The 16,699-nt window shown below is 35.8% G+C and overlaps 1 protein-coding gene and 1 pseudogene across 2 annotated transcripts; both read right to left on the bottom strand.

Moving 5' to 3' along the window:
- Positions 1-4,103: 4,103 nt before the first annotated feature.
- On the bottom strand, positions 4,104-7,608 carry LOC109050035 (annotated as a pseudogene).
- Positions 7,609-9,134: 1,526 nt separating this feature from the next.
- Positions 9,135-11,758, bottom strand: LOC122144352 (ATP synthase F(0) complex subunit C3, mitochondrial-like). 2 transcript variants are annotated; one of them, XM_042755213.1, is made up of 5 exons: positions 11,632-11,758; positions 11,388-11,462; positions 10,970-11,044; positions 10,082-10,245; positions 9,135-9,346 (listed from the first exon to the last, which is right to left on the bottom strand). In XM_042755213.1, exons 2-5 carry the CDS (start codon positions 11,424-11,426, stop codon positions 9,232-9,234), a joined length of 393 nt encoding a protein of 130 aa, XP_042611147.1. In that variant the 5' UTR covers positions 11,427-11,462; positions 11,632-11,758; the 3' UTR covers positions 9,135-9,231. The 2 variants fall into 2 exon arrangements, with proteins under 2 accessions (XP_042611147.1, XP_042611148.1); XM_042755214.1 differs by having other exon boundaries at positions 11,533-11,675.
- Between the last annotated feature and the right edge of the window lie 4,941 nt (positions 11,759-16,699).

Consider the following 16,699-nt stretch of genomic DNA (forward strand, 5'->3'; position numbering starts at 1 on the left):
GGTGCATGTGGATGCATATGTAAATGAGCGGGGCAGAACATAACCATCTTGGCTTCTTGATTGGACAGGCTGTGGAGAGGAGGGGCCAGGGATTTCCAGGGACACTAGGCACTACGGTGACTGGTCTGACAAGCTGAAAACACACAATACACAATACATTGTCTTAAACACACTAAATAAGAAAAATAAAAGATGCAAACAGAACTAAATAAGACACAAAAATGCCCCTCACTATCCCACAAAAACAAACACACAGTACGGGCTCAGACCATATCTGTGGCTAAGCGGCAAACAAGAACACAAGAAACAACAAGTAACCATCTACAACAATGTATCCGTAATACACTACAGTATTTGTGATCTTCTGTAAAAAAAAACAAATAAAAACTAAGAAAAAGGGCCTCCTGCCAAAAACAAAATCCTGTCACAACATTATTTTAAGGTGTCCTTGTTACACGTTTTACATGTACTTAGTTATAATAACAATAAAGTTATGCATAAATAACATGCAACTAACCCAAAGCCAAGCCCCTAATCCTTACCTCTAACCAAATACTAAATGTATAATTACACTGTAACAAGGATTTTTTAAAATAAAGTGTAACCTAAATCCTATAGAAACCACTGCAGTAGGTATAAGGGAATATATTTCTTCGTTTCTTTTTTTTTTTCCCATCTATCTCCCTTTCCTGCTGTGCTGAAAATCCTACGGGACCATATCATTAGCCCTGCTTCAGTGTTCCACAACACACACACTCACACACACACACACACACCACGCACGGCACGCACACACACACACACACACACACACACACCCACCACAGGGTCTGAAACTGCCCCAGACACACCTGTGTGTGAGTGATAATGTGTCCGTCTCTGCATACATTACTGCACACCTCACGGGGCGGCTGACGTCATGAGAGCAGCGCAGTGTCCTTCATCACTAACACAACTCTTAAACCACACTCAATGCCACTGGAGCCCGTGTTTAAGAGTGCTTAGGAATCACTTTCCCAGCACACCGGTTACATCTGGTTAGGGGGACAGACTGCTTTTTTACACATGTAGAACATGCGGTAGCAAATGTGTATCCAGTGACCTCTTGATTTCGAGGAGAGGAGAAGGTTTTTTTAAAGAAAGGAAAAACTTGGAATCGTGAGCATTCAGTGTTGTTCTTGTCTGTTGAGCCTCTGTAGTTAACTGTACTTTGGGATGTGTGTGTGTGTGTGTGTGTGTGTGGGTGGTGTGTGTGTGGATCACCACACTTCTGATAAACAGCAGTCAGGACAAACCGCTTACTTAATCATAATTTCTGCAGAAATGGAACACAAAAGGAGAGGACCTTAAAAAGTCTAATGAGCCAAAAAAAAAATCATCTATACAGGCATTTTGGATATGAAACAAAAAACTCAGGAGAGGCAATTGTTGAATAAAATCATTATTTTTGTTTTCTTTTGTGTATAAACTAAGTATTCTTGTGTCGTTTGCTTCATAACGTTACGGTTAAAACCACTGATGGCAGATGGGACTATTCTGACGATGCTTTTCATAACTTTCTGGATCTTGACAGTGTGTATTATCGTTGGCAGTCTATGGGTACAGTCTCAAGCCTTACCCCTGTTTTTTCATCTAAAATATCTTAAATTGTGTTCCCCGAGGGACGAACGAAGCTTTTACGGGTTTGGAACGACATGGGGGTAAGTGATTAATGACAAAATTTTTCATTTTGCCGGTGGAGTAACCCTTTAACAGCACACATCTTGTTTATCAGGGGTTGGTGGTTATGTTAATGAGGCTCATGGTTGTAATGCTCATGAAAAACTTTATTTAATTACCTATTTTGTTAAGTCCACAACCCTTTTTGGTCACTTGTTTTAAAAAAGCAATCACAGACATGGAAACTTATGGCGACAGACAGGAGAGGAAGTGGGAAGGAGATGGTGCTAGGCGAGAGGGAGAGGAGAGAGAGGAGGTAAGGAGAGGAGAGGAGCTAGAGAGAGAGAGCTTGAGGAAGCAAGGAGAGAGCAGGAGAGGAGAGGAGAGGAGAGAGAGCTAGAGGAGAGGAGAGGCAGAGGAGAGGAGAGAGCGAGAGAGGAGAGGCAGAGGAGGCTAGGAGAGGAGAGGAGAGAGTGCAGTGGGACTGGAAAGTATCTTGAGTCAGGAATCAAACTCTATTTGCCCAAAGTGTGTTATTGCTGCAGATGTAGAGGCCGCTCCACAAGCCTATGCCTCCGACACCATGTGTCAGTTGCCTGAAATATCCCATTTTTGTTCCAGAGCTTTCACACAGGCTGTGTCTACATAGCCGTACCAGACGTTTATTTAAAAAAAGCACGGAAAATCATATTTACCATGTAATGATCTCTTTAAAATGAACCTATTCACTGATTTAAAGGGTGGGCTCACCCAAAAATGAATATGCTGTCATTAAAGGGTTCATGATGTGAGAACCTTGATCTTTGATACAGAAGAGGTCTTTGTATGCTTACTACATCCTGAAAGTTTCATAACTTAAAATTAGTGCATGTGACATCAGTGGTTCAAACGTAATGCTTATGAAGCTACCAGAATACTTTTTCGTGTGCAAAGAAACGTCAAAGCGCCGGCTCCAGCAAAACATATTATTGAGAGTCATAACATTACGGTTGAACCACTGATGTCACTATGAACGTGGTAGTTGTGTTGCTGTCTATGCAAGGTCAAAAAGCTCTTGGAATTCATCAAAAAATAAATTAAATTGTGTTCTGAAGATGAACAAAAGTCTTACGGCGTTTGGCGAAGGACATGAGTAATTTAATGACAGAACTTTCATTTTTGGTGAACTGTACCTTTTATAATGTAAACTCGGAGCCCAGGAGCTTTCTCTACACATTACAGAGTGAGGAGTGTGTTGTGGGACACTTCACAGGGATGGCAGCGGGTATGTGTACGCTGGAGCTGGCGTATGGGGTGGGCTGGAATGGCGACTGGCATCGTCTGACCGTTAGGCAGCTGCAGCAGAAAACGGAAACGTTCTTCCGGACACCGGGACACCGGGACTGAATGACGGACAGAGAGATGGGGGAAACAGAAAACGAAAAATTCAAAACAAATGTTTACATCTAACATAGCTGTAGCACAGAATTTTACACGCAAAGGCTTGTAACATAAATAAGCTACAAAAACAAGCTATACATGCTTTAAAGTCACCATGAACACAGCAATTGCATGGTATCTTACTTTTTGTAATGTGACATTATTAATGAGGGTTGAGAAACTATATAAAAATATATTAAATGGTAAATAATAAATGTTTCTTATCAGAACTCAGTAGAAGGTGGACTAAGATTCAATCACATTCACAATAGCGTAGTTTTAATATCTATAGTTATTTGCTACTGTAAATATATATTTAAGATTAATCTTATCCAAAAAATTTTTGTTTACATAATATATGATTGTGTACTGTGTATATTTATATGTATATAATAAATACAAACACATGAATGTATATATTTTAGAAAATAGGCCCTGTTTATAGACATTAAATCTGTTTATATATAATATTAAAAAAAAAAAAAAAAAAATAATATAATATATATATAATATATATAATATATATAATAATACTCATAAACTATATACTACTGTAAAAATTACATTAAAACTATTGGCAAGATTTTAAAAATAGAGATAGAAAACTGTTTAGGGCAGGGGCAATTATTACATTTTTAACTTACATATTACAAACTTTTTTGTGATAAAATCATGCAGGTGCAAACAAAAATGTTGTATTAAAAGCAGCAGTGTCAATAATTTTGTGTTCATGTTGACTTTAAGTGATAAGAACATAAACACAACAGCTAGAAGTTTCTCTTCAATGGTGTGTGAACAAAACAAAAGGCTCAAACAAAACCTGTCTGTCTTGATGGTCGAGCACTTGTCAGTTCTATGATGTAAAAGTAAAGGCACATGGATCACAGGCAACTGAAAACTAAAATCATGAATTCTTGAAGTAAAATGAGTGACAAAAAACCAAACACCGAATGAGGCGTTAAAAGTAAAAAAATGACTGGCAAACTAAGAGAGGAGCAGAATAAGTAAGCAGTTTAGAAGTTACTTTACACTATCGGTCTACTAGCGGATGGGACCTGGGTTATAACGAGCTAGATGTTGGAGATGGGAGAGCTTGCTGAATAACAACACCCAGTCTCATGGCTGGCCAGTAGTACATTGTGGACTTGGAGGGAGGCTGGACGGACTATAGTGGGGCTGGAGGCAGAGAGGTCGGCTGGCTGCAAAGAAACCTCCTGAAAAACACCACCCGAGAGCCAAGCTGCATCAAGCGCTCACACAAAAACGTTACACTGTCCATTATACTGTTTCTGACTGTGTCTGTAGCTTTTACATCACAGGGAGCACATACATTATTCATCTAAGAATTAAAAGACCTGCAATTTGTAGTGATCTACAGTTGATGGATGCATCAAAAAATTACTTCACTGTAATGAGAAGTTTAGGAGCAGGTTTTGTTTGAATGCTTTGAAAGTTTATTAGTCTCTTATGCTTTCCATGGTCTGCATTTATTTGATAAATATTATTACAGTTTAAAATAATTTTCTACTTTAATATTTTAAAAATGTCATTTATTTCTGTGATTTCGAAGCTGTATTTTCAGCAGTCATTACTCCAGTCTCCGTGTCACATGATCCTTCAGAAAAGCATTTCTGATATGATGATCTGATGCTCAAAAAAACATTTCTGATTATTATCATCAATGTTAAAACTTTTGTGGAAACTGTGATACATTTTTTTCAGAATTTTATTTTGATAAACAGAAAGTTCAACAGAACATTGTTTTATTTGTAATACAATTGTATCAATTTACTGATCAAAAGTTACCATTTATGTATCAATTTATTTATTTTATTAAAAAAAAAAAACCTAACTGACCCCAAACTTTGAACAGTAGGGTAACTACCGTAATTAAGAAATATGTATATTTTCAGCATTTTGTGAGTTCACATTAGAGACAATGATTAATAAAATCATGCTTCTAGAGATCACAGCGCGCTCAAAGTGAATGTTTATTTATTAAAATTTGTTACAGCTTTCAATCTTAAAGTCAGAATCTGTGTATTTGCGTGACTCAGGAAGGAAGTATCATCTTTCTCACACACTCTGGCCAACAAAGAGGTTTCTTCATTGAGCTACAGGAAGGAGGGATTTCTTTTTTGTTGTTGTATCTCTATGAAGAAATGCATTTTCATCTAAAAGCCAGTAGCTCTGGGAAAAGCTACATTAAGCAGCAAACACATTTCACTTGAGGAATGAGGGGGAGAAGGCAGTCAGCACAAACCTGGACTGCTAAAGCATAGGCTATAGGTAGGAAAAGACCCACAAACTACGAATTACTGACAAGACAGTTTCTGCACAATATGAGCCTAGGATCCTCGAGGTGGACCTTCTCTAACTTTGCTCCTACTACAAGCTCCTTTGCATGAAATATTCTTACTAAAACAACCTTCAAGTAACACTACCACACATAGAGGATCTTAAAAAGTCCTACCTATTACTGCAGCTCTCTGTACAGCAGAGTCCTGAATCTCACCTTGTCGTCAGTGGTTGTTGACTCAGGGTGGGGAAGGGGGCTGTCTCGGTGGGACTCAATGGATGTGTGCTCCTCTATTTTGTTTCGAACAAAGGGAGTCGCAAGGGGAGACAAGTCCAGAGGCAACTGCAATAACAACATGTCGATCAATTTTTGATTACACACACATATCAGAAAACAAAAAAGGGAGGAATGTGCTTTTATAACAATCCACTGGGATTGACAAGTATTTTAAAATGTTATGTTAAATTTTACATTTTGAGGGTTATTGCTGACATTTTGGTGCAGAAAAAAAAAAATCCATTTCTAGTATATTTTACAAATAAAACAGCACAGGAGCACTTTGAATTAACTTTTGAATAATCTGAGTTCCAAGTCGCATCATCTAACTACTGGGGTGCCTCAGGGCTCTGTTCTTGGACCATTCTATCTATTGGTTTTCTTTTTTATTTATTAGTCATTATGTCGCTGCATGAACCATGCATAGTAGTATGAAACAGAAAATGAAAAAAAGCATATAACTTGATTGGAGTGTCTGTTTAAATATATGTCAATTTTGAAGTAGAAAGATTGACATTGTATTTTCTAGTCAAAACACACTCCAATTAATCTTTGTTTGTTGCAATGTACAATTTCATGCGTAATTGCAAAACAGCACCAGGACTTACTAAAAGTCTTAATAGTTTTTTTTGTTTAAAAGACTTGGTGTTTACAATGCCTATAACCCCCACTTTCACCTTTAATCCCCTTCAAAAGTTTTGGGCGAGTAAGATTTTTTTTTTTAAGAATTAATAATTTTATTGAGCACGCACAATAGCTTTTTTGTAACATTTCATGAATGTTACAAAAGATTTATATTTACAAATAAATGCTGTTCTTTAAAACTTCAGTCTAATCATCAAATAATCCTGAAAAAAACAAATATAACATTATATCCACAAAAAATATTAAGCAGCACAATTGTTTTCAACACTGATAATAATAATAATGTTTCTTGAGCAGCCAAATCAGCATATTAGAATGATTTCTGAAGGATCATCTGACACTGAAGACTGGAGTAATGATGCTGAAAACACAGCTTGATCACAGCAATAAATTACACTTTTAACAAATTCAAATAGAAAACAGTTATTTTAATTGTAATAATATTTTCAACTATATTTATGCTTTGGTGAGCATAAAAAGAGGGGGGGCCTTTCAAAAAAAAAAAAAAAAAAAAAAAAAAAATCTTATCAACCCCAAATCTTTGAAAATTTTATAAATTGGCATCTTTACCTTCTTAATGTCATCCTCCGTGGCCTTTTTAAAGTCATGCTCAAACGGGCTGGTGAGCTCATTAAACAGCCCGACCTCCTCGCAGTTCTTCAGGAAGCGGGTCGGTGTCGGTGTCTGGTCTGCAACAGCAGCCCATTATAAAGCCCATGAATAATAATAGTTCATGTTCATTTGCTTTTATTACGAACCGCTGACTTTTCAGACTCACCAGCGATGATGGCACTGTCATTGCGTGCTGGACCAAATCTCAGGGTCATCTCATGCTTGTGTTTTATGCACCGCCAGGTGGTCTTCATTTGTGAATCGCTGTAGCAGGACCAGGACAGTTGTTATATAGATGCATGAACCATACATAGTAGTATGAAACAGAAAACGAAAAAGAAAAAAAAAAAACCTTTTATAAAATGCATTTTCTAGTATATTTTACAAATATAAACAGCAAGGAGCACTTTGAATTAACTTTTGAATTAATCTGAGTTCCAAGTCGCATCATCTAACTACTGGGGTGCCTCAGGGCTCTGTTCTTGGACCATTCTATCTATTGGTTTTCTTTTTTATTTATTAGTCATTATGTAGATGCATGAACCATGCATAGTAGTATGAAACAGAAATGAAAAAAAGCATATAACTTGATTGGAGTGTCTGTTTAAAATATATGTCAGTGCTTCAAGTGTGTAACAGTGATCACATGCCTGTCCGCAGCCAGGAGCAGTGCAGAGGAAAGGTTTATCATCACTCATATTCACAGCTTTCAGTCTGCCACCTGATAACACGACAAAAAGTCAAACTTGCAATTTGTCATCAATAACATTATAATTTAAAGCCACACCTAAGAACAAAAAGTGTGATTTATATATCAATCAGCATTATTCAAAATCCATAATAATGTGCAATAGTAAGTTATTCTGTGCTACTGTTACTAAGAGCTTAATGATTTGTGTGTGTCAGACAAAGCTTTCAAAGCAGGTTTGCCAGGACATAATAAATATGTATTTTATAAGATTAAAACCAGAATAACAGGGATTATGCATCACTATCTGTATAATATGAATGTAAACACTTTATATTGGCCTCTGTGTGTTCATTAAACCTCTTCAGTAACTCGCATACAGTAAGGAAATGTGCTGTAATGATCAGGCTGATGCTCATTGATAAATAACAGCACAACCTATTGTCACTTTCTGCTTTAAATCCCTCTGAATAACACTGTATCTCTATTTTCCACAGAGCCAAACTCAAAAGCGATTGCGTTTTTTAACCACAAAGCCGTGTATTTCCAGCGACACCAGCACTGTATCATCACTTAACAGGGTGTTTACATCAGTATCAGCAGGCTAATCAATGCTTAGCCTCACCTCTCATTTATTTCTATGGGACCTCGGCTAGCTGTTAGCATGCGTCGCCCATATTCATAACAAAGAAACACCGACAAGCTTTCAATATGTAAAAAAAAGCATTTTATGACGTTACATAGTCAGACGATTCTGCTAGTCACCCGAAAGCTTGTGTAAAGAGGCGCGTTTGTTTATAATTACTACGCGTTGAAGGCCGCGCGTACTCACCCGCAGGCTGAACCCTGAAGAGCCAAAGCCCACTTATCCCACCTCTCGCGAGAGCTGGAACTCCGCTAGACTCTTCAGTGTCGAGATTCTCGCGAGAATTAGATACTCCGCTCAACCCAGAGCCAGGCCCTTTAAACTCTAGTCTCGCGATGAATAAATGCTCTACAGAACCCACTTCACACTTCAAATCTCGCGAGTGATGAGCTCTGGTTTTGACAATTTTAAACTCGTTTTTAATGTAATGCATAATATTTGTGCATAAGCAACATATTTTCACTGCAGCTCTCTTCACAAGTGTAGCGTATTGTATTACACCAAGTATTATTATGTGAATAAAAATAAAATAGACAACACAAAAATATGGTAAACTGTGATCTAAATTTATTTAATGCAATTTACAAAAGCAATTGAGGTTTTAATTGGCTTTCAAAGACTGCTCTAAATGTACAGTCATACTATCAGCAACAGTTTAACCCTGAACACATCTGAATGGACCCTTACAGTCTACAGACACAACATTATCTCTGTTCTGATGCACAGAAAGTGCTATCAGGATCTGTATATCCATGGTGGCTAGTAACACTGATGGAGCTGCTGCTTCTCTCATCCAGTGGCATGAACAGGATTGAGGGATTAAAGGTTGAATAATTTTTAATTTTTTGTTACATGATTTCATTTAACAGAGTGGACTTTATATTCATACATTTTCTCTCTCAGAGACCGACAGCAGACGTTTGGGTAGCAACAGCAAAAATATGTAGTCACAGCTGTACTAAATGCGTTTATGAAGCTAGATGTTCTTCACATGGCGAAGAGGATCAAGAAAGCCACCATCAAACAGAAGAGGCCCATGGCTTCAGACAGAGCAAAACCCAGGATGGCGTAAGAGAAGAGCTGCTGCTTCAGAGACGGGTTCCTGCAAAATAACACACACAACCGTCTTACTAAACCTCGCTGACATCTGCAAACATCTGGACAATTTATAATACTTCAGTTACTTTGAAATGTATGTTTACTTTGTTGGAAACAATGCAGCTCAAATTCGGGGGATAGTACTTTTTTATGGGGGATAAATAAATAAATGCTTTTTATTATTATTATTATTATTATTTAATTGATTGATGTAACAGCAAATTATTACATACTCTTACAAATAAATGCTGTTCTTGTGAACTTTCTGTTCATAAAAGAATCCTGGAAAAACAAAAAATCAGTTTCCACAGAAATATTAAGCAGCATTATATTACTATATATATTATATTAATATTTCAGCGTTGATAATAAGAAATGTTTCTTAATCAGCATATTAGAAGCATTTCTGAAGGGTCATGTGACACTGTAGACCGGAGAAATTATGCTGAAAATACAGCTTTGGTCCACAGCAATAAATTACAATAAATGAGGACTCTACATTTTAAAATATTTATATTTACATTTTAAAATATTCAAACAGAAAACATCTTACATTATAATACTAATTCATTGTATTACTGTTTTTACTGTATTTTTGATCAAATAAATGCAGCCTTGTTGAGCAGAAGAGATTTCTTAAAAAGAAAAAAAACATACTACCCTAAATGTAGGGTTTAAAAATGTAACATCAAATTAAATTAAAATTAAAACATAATCTGAAATTTTCAATGTCTCTAACCTGGCATATCCGATGATAAGGCTCCCGAACACTGTTCCGATTCCAGCTCCGGATCCAGCCACTCCCACGGTGGCAGCTCCCGCTCCGATGAACTTGGCAGCGGTGTCAATGTCTCGGCTCACAGCGCTGGTCTGGAAGCTCCTGAGGGCCGACTGAGGCAGGACCTACAAGAGGACGAGAGGACCGAGTGTTTCAGCTGCCGCCCCCCGTCCCTCGACAGACAGAGAGCTCAAACATCATTCTACTTCAATGACAAGAAACTCACTTTTCTGACCGCGGCTAAACACCAAGATCACAGGAAGCAGACAAGTTATTACAATTAATTCAATTACCTTAAAGAGACAGTCACACAGAAATGAAAAATGTCATCATTGTGTTAATCTTTGAAACACATTAATAAAACCGGAGAGGTTTATTAATAGATATTAGTGCTACGCAACGAATAATTGCATCCAAAATAAACGTTTTTGTAAATATGTGTGTACTGTCTGTGTATTTTTATTATGTATATATAAAGACACACACACATGCATGCATAAATTTAAGAAAAATGTGTTATGTTTATATACTTAATATATTTATATATAATATAAATTATATTAATATATACATACACATGTAAATATTTTCAAAATAAATTCTGTATGTGTGTGCCTTTTATTTTGGATGTGATTAATCGTTGCCCAAACTTAAAAAAAAGATATGAATAGCTTTTTAATCCAGGTCATATAAAGAGATACAATCGCTGAATATGATGAACAGATTTAATTTATTCTTAAAGCATTTAGATTCAATAACAGAGGGTGGACTCTGACGCCTCGTACATCATCTACGAAGCATGGCCTTTGAGAGAGATACTGAAAATCAAAAGGCAGGTTTGACAGTCACCTCTGGTTTGACCTCTGGTCTGGAAAACACAGCAGCAGAAACCGGCCTGGACAGGGACCTGGATCCCACACGCACCTAAAACACACACACACACACACACACACACACACACACCACACACACACACACACACTGCATTAATGAATTAGAGATTAATAACCTAAACAATATTGTGAAAAACTGGTGAATGCAACCAGTGGTGAACAGTAGTTAACTGTCTTCTGAAAGGCATGTATTCTGGCAGGCCTCTTTCATTCACACACACACACACACACACACACACACACACTCTCTCTCTCTCTCTCTCTCTCTCACACACACACACACGCACACACACACACACACACACACACACACACACACACACACACACACACACACACACTAGCAGTGTTTCTCTGAAGCAGACGTCACTCACCAGGGCAGGTGTGGAGACGAGTCTCGCGCAGGTGAACATGTTGACAGGTGAGTGATTCTGAGCGGCTTGGGACTTCTGCGAGACAAAATATGAGGTCAGAGATTAATTATACGAAGAGCTGGAGAAATAGGTCTGCCGTACGCACCGAATGCTTGTGCAAACACTATCCCAAACAAACCCGAGATCACACAGACTGAAGATGAATGTAGAGTTGTGTGAACGCAATGATTTCTATCCAACTCACCGAAGGCAGAGGTCGAAAACACCGGCTGAACTGCGCCTGCGCACAAGCGACACTGCGCGGAGACCCGGATATTGTCGTGACGTCAACGCAAGGTCAATGCTTTCGAGCTTTATTGGAAAGAGCACAGAGATAATTCACAATGCCACAGAAGTCCAAAATCGTTTTGACTTTATCATAAATACGCCAACATAAATATAAAATATATATAATGTATTACCACATATGTGACCCTGGAGCCAAAACCAGTTAGAAGTAGCACGGATATGTTTGTAGCAATAGCCAAAAATACATTGTATGGGTCAAAAGTATCGATTTTTATCTTTTAGTTTCAGTTTAATTTATTTATAGCCCATTTAATAACGACAAAGTGCTGCACAGAAAAATGGAATTAAACTAAAAATAATTTTTTAAAGCATTTTTTTTTTTGTACAAAGATCAAAAGCAGCCTTAAAGTTTTTTAAATGTTCATTTGAAATAATTGTTTTATTTTTATTTTTTATTTTTTTTATAATAACATTTTTATTTGAGGATTGTTTTTGAAATTAGAAGCATCAAAAAATATTTGAGCTACATATAAATCTGGATTGCATTAAAAAAATATATAGCCTACAGAACTTGACGGCCTCATAAAACATTAATGTAAAATCCAGAGCTGCTTCTTTTTATCAGAGTCCATTTCTGCCACATTAGAAGAAAAAAATCATGCTTTGGTGAATCTCAATTGTTCTATATTAATAACTATAAATGTATTATATTAATTATGACTTTAACGTTCAAATGATGTGCTTAAAATTATAATTAAGAAACCATGACAAAAAATGCTGACCAAAAAGCTGATAATTATAGTATAAAAAGTCGAAATGATGACAAAAAGTAAATAAGATAAAAAGTCATAATTATGACCAAAAAATCAGCTTTTTTTATGTCAGATCTGATTAAATTTTTTGTCATAATTTAGACCTTTTGTGTCCTGATTTACCAAAGCATGATTTTCTTTGCTGGGAATGAGCTTCTGTGCTTTGAGTAATACTGACCTAATTATTTAATGTATAGTCCTGTATTAAAGCTTTAGAAAATGCAAAACATATAAACCATTTTAAATTTATTTAGATCTGTTCAGCAAATAAAAAATCAAAACATTATTTAATCCAAACCATGCAAATCTAGAGGAGAGTGTACAGTAGATTTAGAGGATGTATTTCTCTGGTTTCTCAGATGTAGGCGGTGCTGTCCCAGAGCAGCTGTCACTGAGCGGACAGATTCACACGCAGTATTTGTCTGCTTGAGGGTGATGAATGGGTTGTGTGGAGGTTCAGGTAATGAGTGCACTGAAAACCAGTGCAGTCCGTCCTCCTCAGCACAGGTGAGAGACTCTCAGTCACTCCCGCTAATACAGACCGCAGAACAGCTGACACACGCAAATATTGTTTACACCCACTATGTATTTATTTTCAATTACAACTGTAATATGTGGTACATTTTGCAAATATCAGTGTACCAGACATTATGCTAATTTTTTATTTTTTCAATCCATTCTTAAATTTGTTAAAAAGATTTGCTAAAAATGTGATATGTTTGTTAAACAGAGGCTTTGCATTTAGTTTGATCAGTTAATATAAAACTCTTAGATAATTAAATCTACAGGTAAGATAATCATATTTATTTCACATTTCTAAGTCCATTCATTAAGTCCTTTTCTGCCACATTATTCAAAAAATGTTTTGGTAAATCATAACTTTATGCTGCCCAACCTAAAAAAAGTTGAAAACTTCACAATTAACAAAAACAAAGTGTCCCAATTTTGTACAAAAAATAATACCAATGACAATAAGCTCCCATTAGTTTAGATGTTACATAGATTAATCGTGCGTCAGACCAAGGCACTGTGCATCTCATAGCTACAGTTTTACCTTGGATGGATGTAGTTAACTTCCTGTGCGCGAGTCGAACACCCTAGATCACGGATTATATTAATCATAGCTAGAATTACAAAATCATATGACAGGTATACCAAGGGCAGGCTTTCTTAGATGCAAGAGATCCTACCTGTCCCCGATCACGCTACCACTTTGTTTATATCAATGGGGAGTCATTTCCATTTATCAACAGTAAATATATGGAGGGCCACAAGGGTATCTGTCCGAGGTCCTCTGTATCCACGTTCAATTATCATGTTGCCCCTTGGTAATATTATTAGAGACAATGCGGATTTGTTTCCACTGTTATGTGGATGATACTCAACATATAATCTCAACAAGAACAGGTGAAACTTCAAATTATCTAAGCTAACAGAGTGTGTTAAAACAATGTTAAACGATCTGGATGACCCAATAATGTTCTCCATTAAAATTCAGAAAGACAGAGCTTTTTCACTTATGGACCAAACAACAGTACACAGAATCTCGGGAGATTACAATTTGCAACTAAGATGGAATGTACTGTTACGTCCTATACGGTCACAAATCTCTGGGTGTGTTATATTACACAGCAACTTGTCTTCGACATCATATTCATATCATATCATACCTGTTCCTGATGCAGAAAAGCTAGTTCATGCGTTCATGACCTCTAGACTCGACTACTATTGTAATGCACTGCTAGCTGGTTGCTCCTGCATCTTCCAAAAAACAAAGTAAGGTATAGTCCAAAAATGCAGCGGCTAGAGTCATTACCAGGTCAAGAAAATACGGATCATATTACCCCAATTTACAGTCTCATGCACTGGGCTACCTGCGATACATAAACCAGTGTTCTAACCACACTACAACCCATCACGCTCCTAAGGTCACAAAACGTGGACTTATGGTCGTTACCTGGATAGCAAAGTTAAAGACTAGAGCGTTTTTCAAATTTGTCCCAAACTCTTGGAAAGAGCTTGAAACGTTTCAGACACCACTTTCTGTGTTCAGAAAAACCCATTTGGCAAAGCATTCAAAATAATGCATCTTCATAATTTTGGATAGTTCAGTACGGACCAAAAGTTGGGAAACCTTACATGTTTAAGGTTTTGAAAGAAGTTTCTTGGCTCATTCAAGTGCATTGATTTGAAAAAATACAGAAAAAAATGTAATAAAAAAATTACAATTAAACTCAGTTTTTAAAATATATTAAAATAATGCACCATTGATAATTTTTGTACTGCAATGCACAGTACAGGTCAGTAATTTGGGTCACATTCTCATTTCCCTTTTCTTTTTTTTAAGAAAATCAATGCTTTTATCAAGCCTGAGTGTATTAATCAAAAAATGCAGAAAAAAAAGTAATCTTGTGATATATTATTATTTAAAATAATATTTATTCTACTTAAATTATGATTTTTTTGAGATACTTTTTTGAATAACATGATCCTTTAGAAATCTTCTAAAAAATGATATTAAAAGTTGGAACAGTTCTCGCTTTAATATTTTTCAAATATAGGATACTTTGAGAATAAAAAGTAAAAAAAAAAAAAAAAAAAGAAGCTATGTTTTTAAAATATAAATATTTTGTAATAACAATATACACATACTGGTCAGTAAATTTGGGTCATTGATTTTTTTTTTCCCTTTGCTTTTTTTTTAAATAAACATCAATACGTTTATTCAGCAAAGGATGTGTTTAAATTGATAAAAAGTGATAGTCTAGGAAAGAAAATATATTATTAGACGTATATATTATTAGAATGTTTTTTATGTGAATAAATGCAGTTCGTTTTAACCTTTTATTCATCAAATATAATTAGACAGCAGAACTGTTTCACAACACTCATAAGACATCAGAATATTAGATGCTTTTCTAAATGATTCATGTGATAGAATGGATGGGACATGTGAAACTGAAGGCTGGAGTAATGATGCTGAAAATTCAGCTTGCAGCATCACAGGAATAAATTATTTTTTTAAAGTATATTCAAATAGAAAACTATTATTTTAAGTTGTAATAATATTTCACAATATTACTGTTTTTTTTCTGTATTTTTGATCAAATAAATGCAGGCTTGATGAGCAGAGAAGAAACTTCGTTTCAAAAACATTAAAAATAGTAATGTTTCCAAACGTTTGTCTGTACTGTATATCTGATCAAATGCACATTATTATTTTTTAGCTTGGGTTAAACAAATTAAATTTTACTTGGCTGGAACAGCAGCTACGCTAATTATGTCTCTATTTGTTGCTCTGTTTCTCTAGGATTTCCACAAGCTCCAGTCTGGATCCAGAAACCTGAGAAGAGATGATGCCAACCCCTTAGAGGACCTCAGATGAGGCTAAACCAGAGACAACCATACAGAGGCTACCACATTTTGCTATAAGTTTGATTGCATAATTGCTGTTAATAGTGTTAATCGTCTGTTTGATTTACGTCTTTTATTGATTTTTCTGAACATTTCTGCCGTATACACATAAACTGACAGTCACCATTGATAAGCTACTACTAAATATTGTAGAAACTTAATTTTCTGTAAAGTTGCTTTGCAATGATTTGTATTGTGAAAAGTACTATACAAATAAACTTGAATTGACGACTTAATTTACAATAAGCTATACTTTTGTTATGGTATCTTTTATTTTTACTTTTGTTAACAAAAGTTAATAATGATAGCAATTCATTAGATCCTGTTAGCTCAAATCCAGAATATTATTTTAATAGTAAATGCTGACATTGATATTATTAACTTAAATTAATAAATGCTTTAGAAGTATTTTTCATTGTTAATTCAGGTTAATTAATACAGCTAACCAGCATTAACTAATGGAACCTTATTGTAAAGTGCATTATAGTATAAACAAACATTTTTTATATTATATATTGTTAAAAGCACAAAAAAAAAAAAAAAAAAAAAAAAAAAATCTGAACATGTGTTATCTGATGTTCAAAACATGCTAGCAAATGACAGCATTCAAATAGCACTATTTCAATTTGTTCTGTAAATGGGATGCTTGTCCAGAAAAGGTTCCCATTCCCAGTGTCCCCTTACCAGCAGAGGGGGTCAGTGAGCACTCCGCACTGGACCACCATACACTCACATTATTTCGGTAGCACACAGTCTGTGCTATATATATATATAAACAAAATTTTAAACAATTAAAGC

Source organism: Cyprinus carpio, unplaced genomic scaffold (assembly GCF_018340385.1).
Source record: "Cyprinus carpio isolate SPL01 unplaced genomic scaffold, ASM1834038v1 S000006648, whole genome shotgun sequence".
Lineage (NCBI taxonomy): Eukaryota > Metazoa > Chordata > Actinopteri > Cypriniformes > Cyprinidae > Cyprinus > Cyprinus carpio.

Bases quoted from the DNA above. Each gene is read 5' to 3' on its own strand.
- LOC122144352 (XM_042755213.1), bottom strand. From the start codon at position 11,426: ATGTTCACCTGCGCGAGACTCGTCTCCACACCTGCCCTG. The intron at 11,045-11,387 runs GTGAGTGACGTC...TGTGTGTTTTAG, and splicing joins TCGTCTCCACACCTGCCCTG to GTGCGTGTGGGATCCAGGTC. The intron at 9,347-10,081 runs GTTAGAGACATT...GTTATTTTGCAG, and splicing joins CTTATCATCGGATATGCCAG to GAACCCGTCTCTGAAGCAGC.